Below are 16,987 nucleotides of genomic sequence, written 5' to 3' on the forward strand. Positions count from 1 at the left end.
TGACAGAAACCTCTTGTCTGTGTGTTTTTTTCGCATTCCCCTTTGATAAATAAATAGCATAACCAGGAAAAGATTTGGCCCTGAAGGTTTATCTTCATATTTTGGCATCCCCTCTACTCCTCAGTTTCAACGTAGAACACTCACACTGCCAAATAAAACATTTTTCAAAGTTTGATGGAAGATTTTCAAACTTTTATCTGCAGCGTGAAGAGACTATTATGGTGAAAAAAGCGGATTAAAATAAAAACTCTATGCAAAGCATTTCTTAAAGAAGAGAAATCTTAATTTTTCATTCTCCAAATCCCGTGAGGTTTTCAATGTGAATATGTACTCCCTCCTGTGCTCATTGCCTGTTTTTTCCCACAGCCAGGCACCGAGGCTACCCAAAGCCGGGGAAACCATCCATGGTCACAAGTTCTTCATCGGCTTCGGAGGTAAAGGGGCCAATCAGTGCATACAGGCTGCAAGACTGGGGGCCAAAACCGCTATGGTCTGTAAGGTATGACTCTGAAATCAAGTTTGCAGCCATACGCTGTGGAGTTTTGTGTTATTATGTGTTATTCTGAAGCCTAGCATGAATCTGTGCATTTCAGTTTTAAAAAAAAAGTTATTTTGTTTGTCCAACCTTTGGCTCTTCTTTGTGTTACTCAGTACAAAAAATCAGCCATCAGCTGCTTTATCCCACCAACTAGTTAACATCTCCAAAAAACCTTATAGCTTCGTTTACACTTCAGTCATTTCACCACATCAACTCTCCATGCCTCATTTTCTCTTGATCAATACTATACCGCATGCATACGCCCACCCACGCTTGAGTGCCTTCAAACAAGCCTATTCCCATACCATACAACCCAGAGTCTCCAATCAGTAAGCTCAGTGTGGCCTTTCAACCTGAGCACTAAAGCACCGAAGCCCCACCTCTGTCAGAACAAAGAGGCCCGATCGATAACAACCCAGTGCGGGAGGAGCTCTCCGGGCATGGGGAGAACCCAAAAATAGACACCCCGGCTTGTCAAAAACATCCAAGACGTAAGGCCGCTCTTCAAAGAGAATGGGGCCAAGCAGCCAATACCAGCCCAACCCATTATCACAGGCAGCTAGAAGTGCCCGCATTTTGGCACGTTTTTTGGAAAGCGTGGGTTCGAAGTAGGCGCCTCGGGGCAAGGTGGGGACCCCTTCCACAACCCAAAGTAGCTACAGATGTGGACATCCCTATGCGGATCAGGGGAAGAGGGGAAGGAGGGAAAGCGAGGTGGGCATGAAGAGGCGTGAAGGCGGGGTTATCGTGTCTTCAAGGCTTGGCGCAGCTGGTCGTGTGTTTGCGCGTGTGTGCGTTTGTTGACTTTGTGTGTTAGTTTTTGCACATTTTCGGCGGCGGCACCATGCCAGTATGCTGGCAGGGCACACGAAAATCCAACCCAACTGAGGTTTGAGTATACCACTTTTCAAAAGTTGCCGCTAACCAAGTCTGACCCCGCTTGACACTCTCTTTGTTGTAATCGTTTTGCCTTCAATCTTTTCTAGGTTGGTAAAGACTTCTTTGGAGACAATTACATTCAGAATTTCAAGAACAATGGTGTACACACAGGTACAGTTTTTTTTTTTTTTTTTGCTTTACTGTACATGCCAAATTGGTTGCCATTTCCATGTTGCATGGCAAAAAGTTCACATTCAGAGCAATGTTTTTTTTAGTCTGTATTTTGCCAGTTCTTTTTAGTTACTCGAGGCTTTTGGACATACAAGAAAGTTTCTCTGTTGTTATGGCTAGTGACTGTTAAACCATTTGGATTTGTTAAAAATAAAGTTGTGCTCAGTGCACATATCAGACTCCAGATGTTTGTGGCTTGTCTCTTGGTAGCCAAGAACCTGACGTGAGCCAAAGCACTCCAAGCAATTAGTAATGGTTACTATGGTGACATTTTGGTTTTCAGAGGTGTGTTTAATAAAAGACAAATAATAGAGGCTTTTAAACTCTGATCTGCACATTTCATCTTCTCCCTCTGTTTCAGATTTTGCAGGGCAGACCTCTGACGCAGCCACAGGAGCTGCCTCTATCATTGTCAACGATGCAGGTAAATGCTTTCCCCACTAGCCTATACCACCCTGCTGAGATCCTAAAAGCTCTGAGAACCCGGCAGCTCTTTGCGTTGGAGAACTGGCGTCACACATGTATAACCAGGAGTGCGCGTGTGCTACTTTTTCTCACTACTACAGACACACTGCATACCGATGCATTTAGCACTACCACTGACTCACCACTGCTCAAGTGACTATAATCACTGGATATACACTTACACACACGCAAATACTTAAGGGTACTAAACCATGCTGACTATCCACAGGTTCCAATCTACAGCAATACAAGACTTTCCACATAGAGAGCAACGTCCGTCATGTAGCAAATACAGTCAGGTGATGTAAAACTCCTACGACATGCAGATGCCCTGTAGAATTTGGACCCCTTTTTTACTATTTATAGCCATATAGTCAGCAAAGTGCATCCTCATGCATCATCATGCAGTTAAGTGTTTGAATTCAAAGTTATGAAAGAAGACAGAGGTCTAACTGAAAGTGGTTCATGGAGAGATTGCAGTCGAGAAATAATCACTCATAAAACAATGTGGACAGGCCATTTTGCATCGGTGCGAGAGGTCAGTTAATTCAGATGTATTTAGCTATTTCCTTAAGTGATGAAAAGATAATGCTCGAACAGAAAAACAAACCAATGTATATCAAAACATTAGGGTTCTGTGTTTAATCTGGGTTTATATGAAGTATTTTGAAGGTTAGAATGTGATGACACATTGAGTATATACTTAACGGGTTAATAAGGCATGGTATTTTTCATATTAATGCCAAATGTCAGTTGGTGTATTGCCCTGCCAACATAGTGCGAAAATATAAACGAAAATGTGTAAAAATAAAATGTACAGCAAGCCACCACAGTTTCTCTTATCTCATATCCCCAATTTAGCCCTATTTATGGACTAGAGAGTTCCCATGGCTTCTCAAAGTCATCACACAGTGGCTGCTGTATCCTCACACGTCTCTTTTGGTGTCCACGGGCAGGTGAGAATGCCATTGTGATCGTAGCCGGTGCCAACATGCTGCTGGGCAGTGAGGAGCTGCAGAAAGCGCTTCCAGCCATCAGTCATACAAAAGTGCTGGTGTGCCAGCTGGAGATCAGCCCGCAGACATCCTTGCAGGCACTACGCATGGCTCAGGAGAACAAAGGTCAGTGAGTGTCAGCGTACTGTATGTGATGGTGTGTATACAGAACATGTATATTCAGGTTTCTCTGAAGTCAGAGGAAGTTTGAAGTATTATAATGCCACTCTTACATAATACAGAACAACCGTGCCTCAATCACACCCTTCATTTGACCACAGAATTGGCACGTAACTTTTAGATAAATAGTCATTTGAGGTTTTTTCAGCTGATCATGTCTCCCTCCTCTTCATCTGGTAAACACACCATAAACAGCATCATAAAATGCTACATTTGGATCACATACTATTTTAAAGGTATACTATGCAGGATTTTCCTTAAACAAAAAACAATATACAGACTCATACAAAAAAAGAATTCCCTCTCCATCCTCACTTATGACCCACTAGAAGTGTGTGGCAGTGCATTTATCTGCAGAGACCCTGCTATCAGCCTATATTTTCCTATTTTCTTATTATTTTGCTATGGTCGAGACATTCCTGGGTGTGTAGGCCCCCATAAACAGTGTGAAGATGAGGTGGGGACTTCATAAAACCATATCCAGGGAAAGCTACAAAAAAATGCGGACACAGTGTTGAAAAAACTCAAGTATAGTACAACGAAAGAGTAAGCAATCAATGGTCATTGCAAAACAGGAGTGAATCTGTGGTTGGCTTTTACTTTCACACTTGCTGGCTAGCCAGGAAGGAGAGGATGGAGATGAAAAACGATGTGTGATTGGCCTGTTTTCTTTTGGATAGGTAGGTACCACCAGTGAGCTTAGCTAGCGCACGAAAGTATCGGCTTTTCCATTACAACAAATGTATTATTCCTACAGAAGTACAGTAGCTTAAAGTGTATGCATAGCGAATTTGCGAATCCTAGGATAGCAAAGGAGGGGCTAGCCTTACTTTGCTTCTGATTGGTTTAACCTGACCCTTATTACCCTAATCCCAATCCCACTCCTCTTGCCTAACCTAACCAATCCAACCAATCAAGGCAACAAGTACTAGCCAATCACTGGGAGCGCAGGGCGGGTCATTCCTTTGCTATCCTAGGATTCTCAAATTTGTATCGTACAAGCAGTGATAGGAGGAGAGGCTAAATTTGAAACTTCTGTTTACAAACAGTAACTGACAATTCCTGCATTGTGTACTTCTACAGTGATACGCCAACCAACGTCTTTCCTTTGAAACCCTCATCCCATGTTGGCTTTATAGGGGCAATAAAATGTTAACTGCTAAGTGAGAATGAGGGCTGTGTATTCATGGTGTTACAGCGGATTCTAGTAGTGACGGAGGAAGAAAATGTGTCCAGAAAAGTATCAGAATGTCTGTGGAAACTTCTTAGTCCACTTCTCTGCTGGCCAACTGTGTTCTCGCTCAGTATGTCCAAACCCCTCATATATCACTGTATACATACTGCCTCTGACTTAATCCTCATTAAAGGCCCTGTTGAGCCTGCCCCTCTGTAGCCAGGGGAGCTGCTCTGTCCAAGTTTACTCCTTGGCTAGCTTGACACTGCACATTCTATCAAAACAGCCCATACATGGCGGGGAGAGGTTTTATAAGTTTATTGTTACGCATTTACTGAAGAGACTTGAGTGTTATGCCTGGTAGTCAATCAATAAACTATAGTAGGAATTCAGACAAATTGGTAGGGCTTACCATTAACCAAGAAAAGACTGGTGTGGAAGGCAGGTGCCCTCAAGGTTGCTCATATGGCAACCAACTCACTTAAGAGCACAGAGCAAGATGATGCAGATGGAAGCAGTGTATTTTGGCAAAACTAATCTTTTCTAGCTGCTGTGAATACAATCAGACCACAGCCTACATTCTTATGTGTCATTTGGCATTGTCAAAAGATTCATTAAAGCACAGTTTCCCATTTTAAATGCAGTTTCAAGTAACATTAAAACTATATGACAAATGAAAACTTCAATACATTAGCAAGCAAACACAGTCCAGCTGAGTTCAGTGGAGTTTTTGCTGCAGCAGTGTTTCTTGGTCTGGTTATGTCAAGTACCTTATGGTGGCTACTGAGCAAAATGGCTGACTTTATAGCCCTTTTTACACATAAATCCTGTGAAAGGGCCGTAACAAAGACCCGTCATTACGCCAACTTTGTTTTTTTAATACAGAGCCAAACACTGCTGGCATAATGCTCCCCAGTGTGTGATTTTAGACAGCATGCTGGTGTTCTAGAAACAAAAAAGGCAATACAGCCATGATGTGTTACACAACAGCACTGGCCTCTAGTGTGACATATGATATGTGCGTCTGATAGCGCTATCTAAACAATAACAATGGCATAACGTGGCAATAACAATCATTTACCATCCCTGTTATATGGCGATTAGTCTTGTCCTCTGCTCTGCGTGGAAGGAGCTCCTGGACATAGTTGTGTTTCCAGTTTGTGGAAATCTTCAGCTGCCGGTCTTCTTTGAGTTAGCTGCTAACTGCTTCTAGCTACTTTTTAAATCTCCCAGCGATGGATCATATGCATAACACATCATGACATGTCACACCTGTCCTGTCCTGCCGGCTGTCCCTTTTACACGGATGTTGATTCAGCATTGTTAGTACCTCTGCTGCCATCTTAAAGGTGAGACAACTCTTTTCCCCCATTCTGTTGTCGTTCCTTTTATACAGAACAGCAAGGCTGAGTAACAGCATGACATTTTCACCTTGAACAGGCAGTGTAAAAGGGGCTTATGACTCTTCTCTGTTTGTGCTACAGTTACACGAAGTTTTATCATGTCACATGTACAGATTTGTGATAAATCTATTCTACCTCAACAATAGACATGTTTGTTACTTTGTGTTTGTGGTCCCATTCCACTTGCAATCCGTCAGTCGGTGGCTTTGGTGTACGTAAACCAAAGGGCTTGTCAGATTGTTGAACACATTCTGAAACCTCCTCCCTCACACGTTTACAATGTCAGAATTGAAAGGGCTGCACCAAGCAATTCCTGTAACTTTCTGAAACCAACTATTCGTCAAGCATGGCCACTTCCCACAGAAGTGACAAGGTGAGAAAGTAACTTGACTTCAGCTGTCTTTTTTCTTCACAAACCTTCTTCTATCAATTTTTGTGTCTGCAGCCGAGCAGCAGAACACTTTTGCCTTCAGACGTGGTTGGATGCCACAGAAAAATACAGTAGAGGATGAGAAGATCTGTTTAAATCAGTCATGTGACTTTTCTGTTTGTATTCTACATTTACACTTTCCTTTAGAGAGGCTCCCCACTGACTTGTATCACTTTATCAAGTGAAGTGCGAGAAGTGGATAAATGTAATAATTTCAGTGTTTGTCAGGTCCTTGCTGCTCACATTCTACATCAACCACCAGGTCTGTACACACATTACTGAAAGCCAACAGGATACATGTTGTCCTGCGTGAACAAAAGCTATTTTAGTCCGCCGCCCTCCCTCTGTCCCTTCCTCCCTCCACCTTTTCGTCGATAACCAGGTTACTGAGCTCGTCATCTTTAACGGCATCCTATTATTAGCAGCCCTCCGCGTCATTCGAGACGTCTGGGGAGCCTCTCGCCCCTGTCATCAGGGCCTGTTGCTGGTAATCGCTCGCTGCAGGCTGCCAGAACGAAAGAGTCGCAGCCATAACCGTGTTGCAGATGGGACACCCAGATGGCCTCGCCGAGCGCCACCCTCCTTTCCCGGGCCCCCCCCCCCCCCCCGCCCCCCATCACCGTGTCGAACGTACCACGGGATTAGGCTCGGCATGTGGCACCAGGAGAGAGGCAATGCAAGCGAAGATGCTTGGCAAAGATGCCACCTCGATGCTGCAGCACCAGAGCGTTGCGTAAATGGAGTTCTCTGGAGAGAATGGGTGTTAATGGGTTTGGCGGCGAGGATTTAATGGCGCGGGGGTGAAGCGCCGCTCAAATTACGCAAATGTCACCATCGAGCCACACGTACTGTGGATGCCAGCTCTCAGAAACACTTGTCAAGATAACCTAACAAGAAGAGTTTATTCTCCTTGCGTGTAATTCTTTGAGGAATATATTTTAATATTATATTATATTATTATATTATATTTTAATATTTGAGGAATATAGGATATATACATAATTCATTGCCATCCAATGTTGAGAAGTTAATGGAATTAAATTAATTCTAAGGACTGAGGAAATGGTAGGAGTTGTGAAGTTTCACTCTTTCTTTCTTCTTCCGTTTTCAACCCGTCTTCCTCCCGTCTTCCTCCCCCTCTTCCTTGTCTGAGCAAGAAGCCGCTTTTATATTTCTCACCAGATGCAATTAGAGCCTCTTAAAGCCCTTTCACATACTCACTGATGACTCATTTCTTTTGTGTGTGTGTGTGTGTGTGTGTGTGTGTCTGTGTGTGTGTGTGTGCATGCATGCATGTAAGAGTGTGTGAGTGGTCTCTGTCTTGCCCTGTTTTCCCCCTGCCCTTGTTTTCCATCCACCTTTCCTCTTAAATCAACCACAGCAACAAACTGCTGTGTTTTTGTACTTTCTGAACTGTGCTGGCTGCTCTTCAGGCGCATGTGCGACCAGACTTTGAACCTCTGTGCAAAAAGAAAAAGCCCAGAGTCATGACACACACACACACAAATTCTCCTGCCAGACGTGACTCAGTATGCACACATCCCAGTATTACCACATCTGTCCCAGCAGCTGTGAGTCTGTATATTTGTGTGTGCGTACTGCAGTGTGTTTGTGTGGTTTCAGTAACACCTGGAGAGCAAAACAAAGCAACCTGAGACAGACGCACCGGTTAATGTGACGTGCTCGGTGGCAGCTCCTTGCATCAGAGTGGCAGATTCCTGCATGCATCGGTGTATTACGGATTCAACACAAGCTGCTCTTGTGTGCATACTGATCGGCTCCCATCCTCAGCAGTCTTATTGTATGTATACTTCATGAGCTTTGGGCCTATGCATTTGACATCAGCACTGAAGTGACACACTTGACGCAAACACTGTGATCACGCCACAGATGGCAAATAAGGGAGCAGATAGTGGAAGACGACATACTTCCTACCAGTTCTATCCATGGCTGCAAATACTAATATGACAATAATCTGAGAACATCATGAGTAAGCCTTTTACATGATTCAGTGAGACTTTATTTATTCTGTTTACATGGCGTACAGTATGTGGTTAGTGTTTCACTAGCTGACCGACGGGCGCCTGTTAATGCCACTGAAGTACTCCACATATGCTATGACAATTATTCCAATTAACAGCACAATCAAGCTTCAGCACATCCCATTGTTGTGCTTAATTTGCTTCGCCTGTTTGATATGCATGTCAGTTTGTGAAGAACATCGGAACAAGCGCAAATTCACAATAGCTGCGACCACGTACACGCGTGCATCCGCGTGCTCATGCATTCACACACACAACCTCACAAACACTTGTCACTAGTCCAGTGATGCCCCTGTACGACAACCGGTTTATGAGTTATGAAACGAGACGTGGCAAAATGCTGTGTGTGTATGTTTGTCCATCTGTGTGTGTCTTTCTACAAAGTTTAGTCATGTTACGTGAATCCACTCAGAAGTTTCGTGTATGCCAAAATTCTGCCTTCGAGGGCAAAAACTGGCCACCAAATCATAGGGAAATTTTGTGGACCGACCAACAGACCTACAGAGCTGCTGGTTGCAGCTAAAAATGTGACAAGAGAAGGAACGAAAGACTGCTGATTCCTCCTCTGATTGGAAGAGTGGAAGAGAGTTGTAAAAGGAGAGTGGATTTTTTTTATAGTGTAAGAAAACAGGTTTTTAGAAGGATGCATTAATGGAGTTTCAAGGTTGTTTATTTTGAGGCTACAGTACAGTTATGCAAAGGAGAACAAAATGGTCAGGTGAAATAAAGGGTTGCATTGTGCGCAGATGAACGTTGTTTGACTTCCGCCGCAGATCCCTGTCTGTCCAGCGGCGGAGGTCCAGATGCTGGCAGCAGCACGAGGGTAAAGACACTGTTCATCTGCACATACTGCGATGCCACACAGCTGGTTTAATGTCAGCAAAGTTTCCCTTTATATTCATTGTCTTCTGTCTCGATCAGCAGTGATGTGGTGGTTCACTTATACACTGTGATCTGCAGCCTATAGTTCGGCTTTAGCTTCTTTGGCTGTTTAACCTGTTGTTGCTGCTGAGTCAGTTTGACATCCTGGATATATCCTTCAAACACAGACTGTAAACCTCTCTGTCTGCTTCTCTCTGGAATCACTGTTTCATTTTTCCAAATATTTGATAATATTTCTTCAGGCAGTGCAGTTAGTTACAGTGTCGGCTCCATGCTTACGCCAACAGTTTGTCGGACCATCGCAAAGGGGCGGGGCTTAGTGAAAGGTCAATTTCAGGTTTTTGAACATAGCACAGGGGCATTCCTCCTTTGAGGAGGTCTGAGTTGCAGTATGGGTGATTGATCAGAGCTGATCAGAGTGAGTGAAAGCAAACTTTTAGACCCAATGAACTGTTAAGTTCACTTTTCACTGCGCACACAAATCAGTAAACCACACTGTTGCACTGGGTGACATTTCCTTTGTCACCATGAATACACACTTCCTGTGGTTCAGTTTGAGTCAATAACACATGCAGTACGCTGTCCTGCAGCTGGTAAAACTCAGTCGAGCACCAAATATGTATTAATACACAGCTGAAAATAGCTCCCAGGAAATTACTAAGAACAACAGTGCCTGGCTGTTCAGGGAAATTATTGAGCCTTTTTTTTTTTTTTATAAAGGAAAGCTGCATATTTGGGGTGACATAACAATCTCACCTCAAGGTCTACTCAGCAGCTGTTCTGAAGTGTAATGCACAGTCCTCATCAGCAGATTGAGTCTTCTCAGTCACCATGGAACTGTAGACGTTTAAAGTTTTTATGATTCTGAGTATCTCAAGGACGTGTGATGTTATAACATTATATATCTCTTACATAGTCAATAGTGACCCATTTTAAAGGTTTACTTCTTCAGTAGGAACCAATAGGTTTGGAGCTGAGTGGCACAGACAGGGTAGGGAAGTTGGAAAGCAGTGAGAGACAGACGAACATTTTGTTTTGGTCTTTTCATGGCTTAAGTCGACAGTAAGAAAAAACCTGAGCATCCCTGGACAGCATTTGTAGTGAAAAAGGAGATGAGTAACAGATATAGAGGGCTGAAAACAGGTGAGGGGGAAGACAGAAATTCCTCCTTTTATGCAAAACTGAGGCATCACATTTTAGAGATCTCGCACTTGTCTTGGAAACCAAAGTGATGGAAGCTGAGGTGCAATTCAGTTGACAGAGAGAGAAGAAGAAGAGGAGTCAGAAAGAGCCTAGTGTCACTTTTTTTGTGACATGGCCTTGGCTCATGTGGGTACACATACAGTATGTGTGTGTGTGTGTGTGTGTGTGTGTGTGTGTGTGCTGAGAAAGGGAGAGAGGGAGACGTTATTTCCACTTTTACTAGCGAGCAGCCCAGCATCCACCTCAAAGCGCCAGGTGGCCAAAGCCCTGCACAAACCCACGCAGCTGCTCTCTTATGTGCCCACGCAAACACACACACAGCAACTAGGCACACACTTTTGCACAACAGACTTTGATGTCAGCAACGCTGAACATATATTTCCCTCACAAACACACACACACACACACACACGCACACACACTTGCATGAGGCTTTATTTTGTACACAGAGATATCAGAATTAATCGCTTCGTCAAGCTGGGCTTATCCTCACACATACACAGAAATCATGGTATTAGATGCATTAATGCTCTCTGCTCATGAATATGCATAAGACAGTGATGTGCAACACGTACAGAGGATTACTTCTGACAAACACTCATGCTCTCTCTCGCTCGCTGCCTCTCTTGCGCTCCGCAGCACTCAGAGAAAGGGTCATAACTCATCTCACCCACACAATGACACACATATATAGGGTTATATACCTCAGTGTTGACACACACTACCCTATAACAGCAGGGGTTACAGTGTACCACAAAAAGCTGCAGGGTGTGAGGCCGTTTCCACCAGCGTTCTGTGTTTTTTTTTCTCCAGTGTTCTTTTCCGGGGGAATGCTAATTTAATCGTTTAAAAGGTGTCTTTTTATAGAAGCTTATCCACTTGAGCTTTGCCTGTGAGAGCAATTCCCAGTGGTAGCCCACTAGCCTTTGTTCCCATTGAAAGTTTAATTAAGGTAATGTCAGACCTTGACAGTAAAGCTTAGCAAATGGAAAAGGAACATCAGACGATTGTAAAATGTGTCACTGAGGGACATTGTCCGGTTGTATCCTTTTAAAGTGGAGCTGACAACTATAACTGAGAACAATTGTATTTTTTAACCCTTGTTAATGATTGCATGTTATCCTGAGTGACCTGTAGATTATGATGTTTAACACCGCGGCCACTGAAATGGATTACTGCCTGGTTTGTTGTTACAGTAAAGACAATATTCAACCCAGCGCCGGCCATTCCTGACTTGGATGCAGATTTCTACAGAGCCTCTGATGTGTTTTGCTGTAATGAGTCTGAGGTGATGAATCACACACACACACGCACACACATAGCTCACAGTATTTATCACAGCAGCATTAATGCTTCCTCACACAATAACTCTGCCTTCTCACACATGTATACTCACAATAACAAGGGAGCAAAGAGGAAACTGAAATCAATCCGACACAGAAAAGTTGTGGGTAGCCAACTCACTTGACCAGCTTTCCATTCTCACACTGCACACGTGCAGTTTACCATAATATCGCCAAATTCACAGTATTTTTTGGAAAAACAGGTTCTCAGTTTTTTGCAGAGGTGAACAAAAGCATGCTTTGCATTTTCAGCTAGCGACCCACCGTTGTGCAGTCTGAAATCAGCTATAGCTTGCTAAGTAATTAAGCTAACGCTTGAAATTTCTGCGACAGATTTTTTAATGTTTCCAGCTAACCTATTTTAAAACAAGAATTCTCTAAAATGGAAAATTCCATTAATGGCTACATAGGATACATCATATATTAGACTTAGGCTAATGCTGCCTTCACATGGAATCAGGCACACAGTAGAATGCACATGGACAACATCTTCTGGGCATTTATAGGACCTCAGAAAGTGCGCCAGGCTTTGAAGCCAATTTTGTGTAGTGGCCAAACAGTGGAATTACAACTTTCCCATTCATCACATGATTCCCTGTGGCCCAAAAGAACCTTCTCTCATTGACTTACATGGCAGAAGAGACTTCTGTAAATCAGTGGATACATTTTTTGGAGTGTCACAACACCCTGCGAAATGACTCCTTTCACTATTGGGATTGCATTCATTCGGTCTGATAACATCTGGAAAGTCTTGAACTGTAGTTCCCAACTGGTGGGTTGCGGTCCAAAAGTGGATCCTTGGTCCATTTTGAATGGACCGCAGGTGACTTGTGAGTGTGTCAAGTCTGTAAAAAAAACACACTTTACCTTAGAGTACAGTGAATTTCCAACACAGAGCTTTTATTTTAGAGTGCCATTTGGTGCTGTAGAGTGGTTGACTAAAGGACAGCTACTTGACAGAGACAGCAAACTAGCTCAACAACATGGCCAAATGCAAATATGATGCTGAATAGATTAAACTGTGCTAATGACTAAGAAGAAATCTGGACCCTGCGGCTAGACCAGTTGGGAAGTATTTTATCCCCATTCAAGTTAAAAGAGCGCTAAACTGGAAGTAGCTGACTGAGCTAGCAAAAGTCTTTAAGGTACCTGCTCTATGGGCTGCACAGTGCGGAGGCAGTGCCCGGTAATTTTATAAGCTGCAGTTGAACCATTCTGGCTCATTGGGAGGCCCCACCAACAATGCTGTATCCAGTTCTCTTTGCACATCCATGGACGGCACGGGAAAAAATGAACCATGCATGACGATATGTTGCGATGGTGTCAAATTGTTTACAAAGAATAACAAAAAAGAAATTAAATAAAATTATTTAGTCTTTATTGTTTTATGTAATTTTTACCAGTAGTGTCCAGTGCGTAACATCCAGCTGTAAATTCCGTCGCTGAGGATGGCAAAAATTTAAATTATTTTGACTTTAACAACAATGCTGTCTACCATTACCATTGCCGTTGCTCTCTACCGGCTTTGCCTAATTTTACTGTCCTGCTCTCGTCCACTAAAATGATACCGTCTGCCTGATTCCACGTGATGCAGCATAAAGCTAAATGTCGCAGGCACAAAGTCAGCAGTCAGATTTAAACATGAAAACACTGAAATGAAAAGACACCATTGTTTTTTTATTGCAGTGTAAGGCTAGTTAGTCCTAGCAGCCTATTATGACAAGGAAAAAATGGAAGGTCAGATTATTTCACTATGACAAAACCCCATTTGGGTGCTTAACTTATTTCTTTGTAGGCTAATTTATAACAGTTCCACCTTAAACATTACAAGTTAAAAGGATTTTAGGATGTGAATGTGTTCGGTCAACGTAACGCCATCTTGAGTAGGCTAACATTTGCTGGAGCATCCAAGAGTGGCTTCCATACAGTGGGGTAATACCACACAGTGGATGTGCTGGTCATCAATCTGTCTTTTACACCTTGCAAACTAATGAAGTTAGTTAATGATGTGCTCCTTGGCCTTGAAAGCAAAACATGGTAAGATGGTAAGAACTGTTTATTCCACTCCTTTTATTTTATGCTGGGTTTTTTGTTTCAGAAATGCTAGAAAAAAGACAACCCTTACCTTAGCGAATGGTCAAAGTCATGAATGTTAAAGTCAATACAAGCTGCTGTTTGAATGTGTCAACGCTTCAACACTTGTTGAACAGAAACATTGGGAGACTTGTTGTGCAGCCCCTGGCCCCTGAGTTGAGTAGAAATATTTCTTCTCACCTTCTCCGTGAAAGGAAAAGATCACAGGGTTTGAGATGTTGTGAGCGCCCACACATGCACTCACCCTTTCACAGTTATTCAACTGCGTCTGCGGGTCATGACCCCTGCCAGCACATCAATAAACCCACTGTAGCCTTTAGCCATGCATGCATGTAAAGCCTCTGGTATCTCTCCACCCTTTTACCGTAAAAACGGGTGTCATGGCACCTCATGTCTTGACAGCCAGGTGATGACAGATGAGCGACGGTGGGCAGGGTTAGATGGGAATCGTAGTAAAAACAACAAGGCAGATGTGCTCTGTGGCTGAGTCAGCCAGCCCCTCAGGGATAAAGTGGATGCGCGTTTGCCTGGGAGTCTCTATTTGATGTGGTGATGCAGTGCGGAGAGGCGCTGTAGCCAGGTGTGGGGACATGAAAGGGAGAGTTGAAGAAAGCGCAACATGTCTTCTCTCTTTTTTTAAGAGTGTCAGGTCATGGAGGTAGAGTCGTGTTATATATGAGGCCGTCTGCAGGGGTGGAAAGGGCACATAAATATCCCACTCAGGGGCAGGTAAAATATAGATTAAGATGTTTTTCTTTCAATCTAAAAATTTGGTCATACAACAGTATAATTAGTTGATTATCGCGATCATCATCATGATTACATGTTTAAAGCTCTAAAACTCAGCACAGTGTTACTCACAGTAATTATTGCTACTGTACCTGAGTAGCTTTAGGAGTGCAACAAAAGACAAAGGCGGAAGCACTGATCCTACAGTCAGGAAACACACAGCAGCTGCTCCTGATGCACGGGTGGCACAATACTCACAAGAAGAAGAATGGAGCTCTCCCATAAATCAAGTGACACTGCTTTGTTAAAGTACAGAAAAACTTAATTATCAGAGCTACAAACAAGATCATTTTCATCATTTCATCATCATCAGTTTCTCTTTGTTCCTCCCTTTACCTGCTGTATATTGTTGTAAGAAAATCTGTGCGAACCTTATATGTAAATAAATCTTTGTAACTATGATATCTGACACAGTGTCAGTGTCAGTGAGCCAGATGTTGCTGCACAAATTATCACATGCATGACTGAAGCAGCTGCTTATAGTATTGTTATGTCTGAGGAAGTCTGAAGAGTTGGATAACTCTATCTCTTGTTTTGAATTTTGTAGCCAAGATTTAAGTCTTTTAATATTTGTACTTTGGTGAAGCAGTGTCCTGTTATTATTATTTTTTAAGAACTCCTTTTCTTGTAAACAGGCTTTTAGATAGTTGAATCTATTTTTCTTATTTACTAAAACAGAAAAAAACTAGGTATTATTTTTACAGGATGGAGTAGTGAAATATGTGGAACCAACAGTTTTATTACAACAGTAATTTCCTGGATAATTTATTACAGGATCACGATATGATGATAAGTTACAATAAAATATTAAAATACACTTCTAAAAGTTATGTGCTTTTTTTTTAACACACTGTAAAGCTACTATCTGGTGACTGGTGCTAAAAACTACTGGATCTATGAGCCTTATCAGCACATGTGCCTAGTCAGAGGCACAAAAACAGTTATATGCAACATTATTGCAGTAAGTTGCAATCACTAAATGGCTTTGTATTTTTAAAGATGTTATTTTTTTTCATACAATTTAAATTTTATGAACCGTCATTCTTTGGTTTTGCGTAAAAACTGCTTACAGTTGCTTTAAATGTCATTCCTGTAAATGAGGGGTTTTGTTTTATATTGCTAATTAAAAAAATTATATTATATATATATATTATATATTTTTTTTTAAAATGAATGTCTTCTACTCCAAAGCTTTTATGTACCTGACTGTGTAACTTTTTATATCCACCAATATTTTAATGGAATTTCACATTGTTTGTTATGATGATTCAGTCCGCAGAGTGGCCTGTTTAATTGTTGTTCATGTGACACAACAAAAAATTGTGTTACCCTTCACACTTTGTATGCAAACAATTTATGGTATAACGCTAATAAAGATCTAATAAATTCATAATCTGTTAAAGTATGTAGAGAAAACAGCAATGTGAAAGGCTTTGGTCAAGACATACTGATGCAGCACTCACAGAGACAGCAAGAGAGACATAATTCAACTTTCTCATATTCTTGTACACAGAGGGAGGTAGATTGATTCCCTGCCCTGGTGTGAAGCTGATGACTAACAAAACGGCTCTTTTTCTCTCTTGGCATCCGACAACGCCGGGGTGGCTGCGGGCTCTAAAAGCACCGATACACTCTGCGGTTTATTTTTGAACTGTCCAAGGTCATTGTTCACTTTGACAGATCACAAAAGCGGGAGGCGGAGGGGGGGATCAGATCCTCAGACCCCTATTCAATGTTAGTGTGAGCCGAGCCTTGACCTCCCCGTGTGGGGTTATCCTGCCACACATTCTGTACAGGTGTGTGTGTGTGTGTGTGTGTGTGGTCTCACTGTACCATGCTCAAGCTGAGGGGTAGGGGTGGGGGTGGGGGGCTTAAAGATGACAAAGTGCAGGCACTCTTTGATCCTCAGCCCACATTCTACGCTGAAGTGCTTTATAGTGAGGGGAATTATCTTTGATGTCCACCTGAGGACCTCACATGCCAAAATGGATCCACATCTCTATCATCCACAGATCTGAAAGAGATCTCACACACGCTCTCATAGAAGCATAATGGCAGCATAAAGGAACAAGAAATGTGTTGTGTTTTTTTACTGCTAGTATTTATAGAGCAGGGGGATTTTAGACCTGTAATTGCCACAGCAAATTAAAGGGGAAGTCCACCTTAAAATGGATGCCACATTGTGTTTAATTTTTTTTTTCGTTCATGAGGAGCACTAATCAAATCACTTTTTTCCAACATGTGGTTTTGTGAACAAAGGTTAAAAAAAACATTTTTTCCTCTTTGTTAAAGTAGGATAAAAGCCTCACAAATAAGTACCAGAAGTGACACGTTGTTAT

The 16,987-nt window shown here is 42.4% G+C and overlaps 1 protein-coding gene across 2 annotated transcripts in view; it reads left to right on the forward strand.

Annotated features, from left to right (window-relative positions):
* rbks (ribokinase) overlaps positions 1-16,987 on the forward strand; it is a 43,472-nt gene that overhangs the window by 13,814 nt on the left and 12,671 nt on the right. For both annotated transcript variants that reach the window (XM_033643330.1, XM_033643327.2), the window contains exons 3-7: positions 367-499; positions 1,525-1,588; positions 2,010-2,072; positions 3,070-3,234; positions 11,619-11,710. In XM_033643330.1, the coding sequence (XP_033499221.1) occupies positions 367-499; positions 1,525-1,588; positions 2,010-2,072; positions 3,070-3,234; positions 11,619-11,710 (517 nt within the window). The remainder of the gene's footprint in view (positions 1-366; positions 500-1,524; positions 1,589-2,009; positions 2,073-3,069; positions 3,235-11,618; positions 11,711-16,987) is intronic.

This window comes from Epinephelus lanceolatus, chromosome 15 (genome assembly GCF_041903045.1).
Source record: "Epinephelus lanceolatus isolate andai-2023 chromosome 15, ASM4190304v1, whole genome shotgun sequence".
NCBI classification, from domain to species: Eukaryota; Metazoa; Chordata; class Actinopteri; order Perciformes; family Serranidae; genus Epinephelus; species Epinephelus lanceolatus.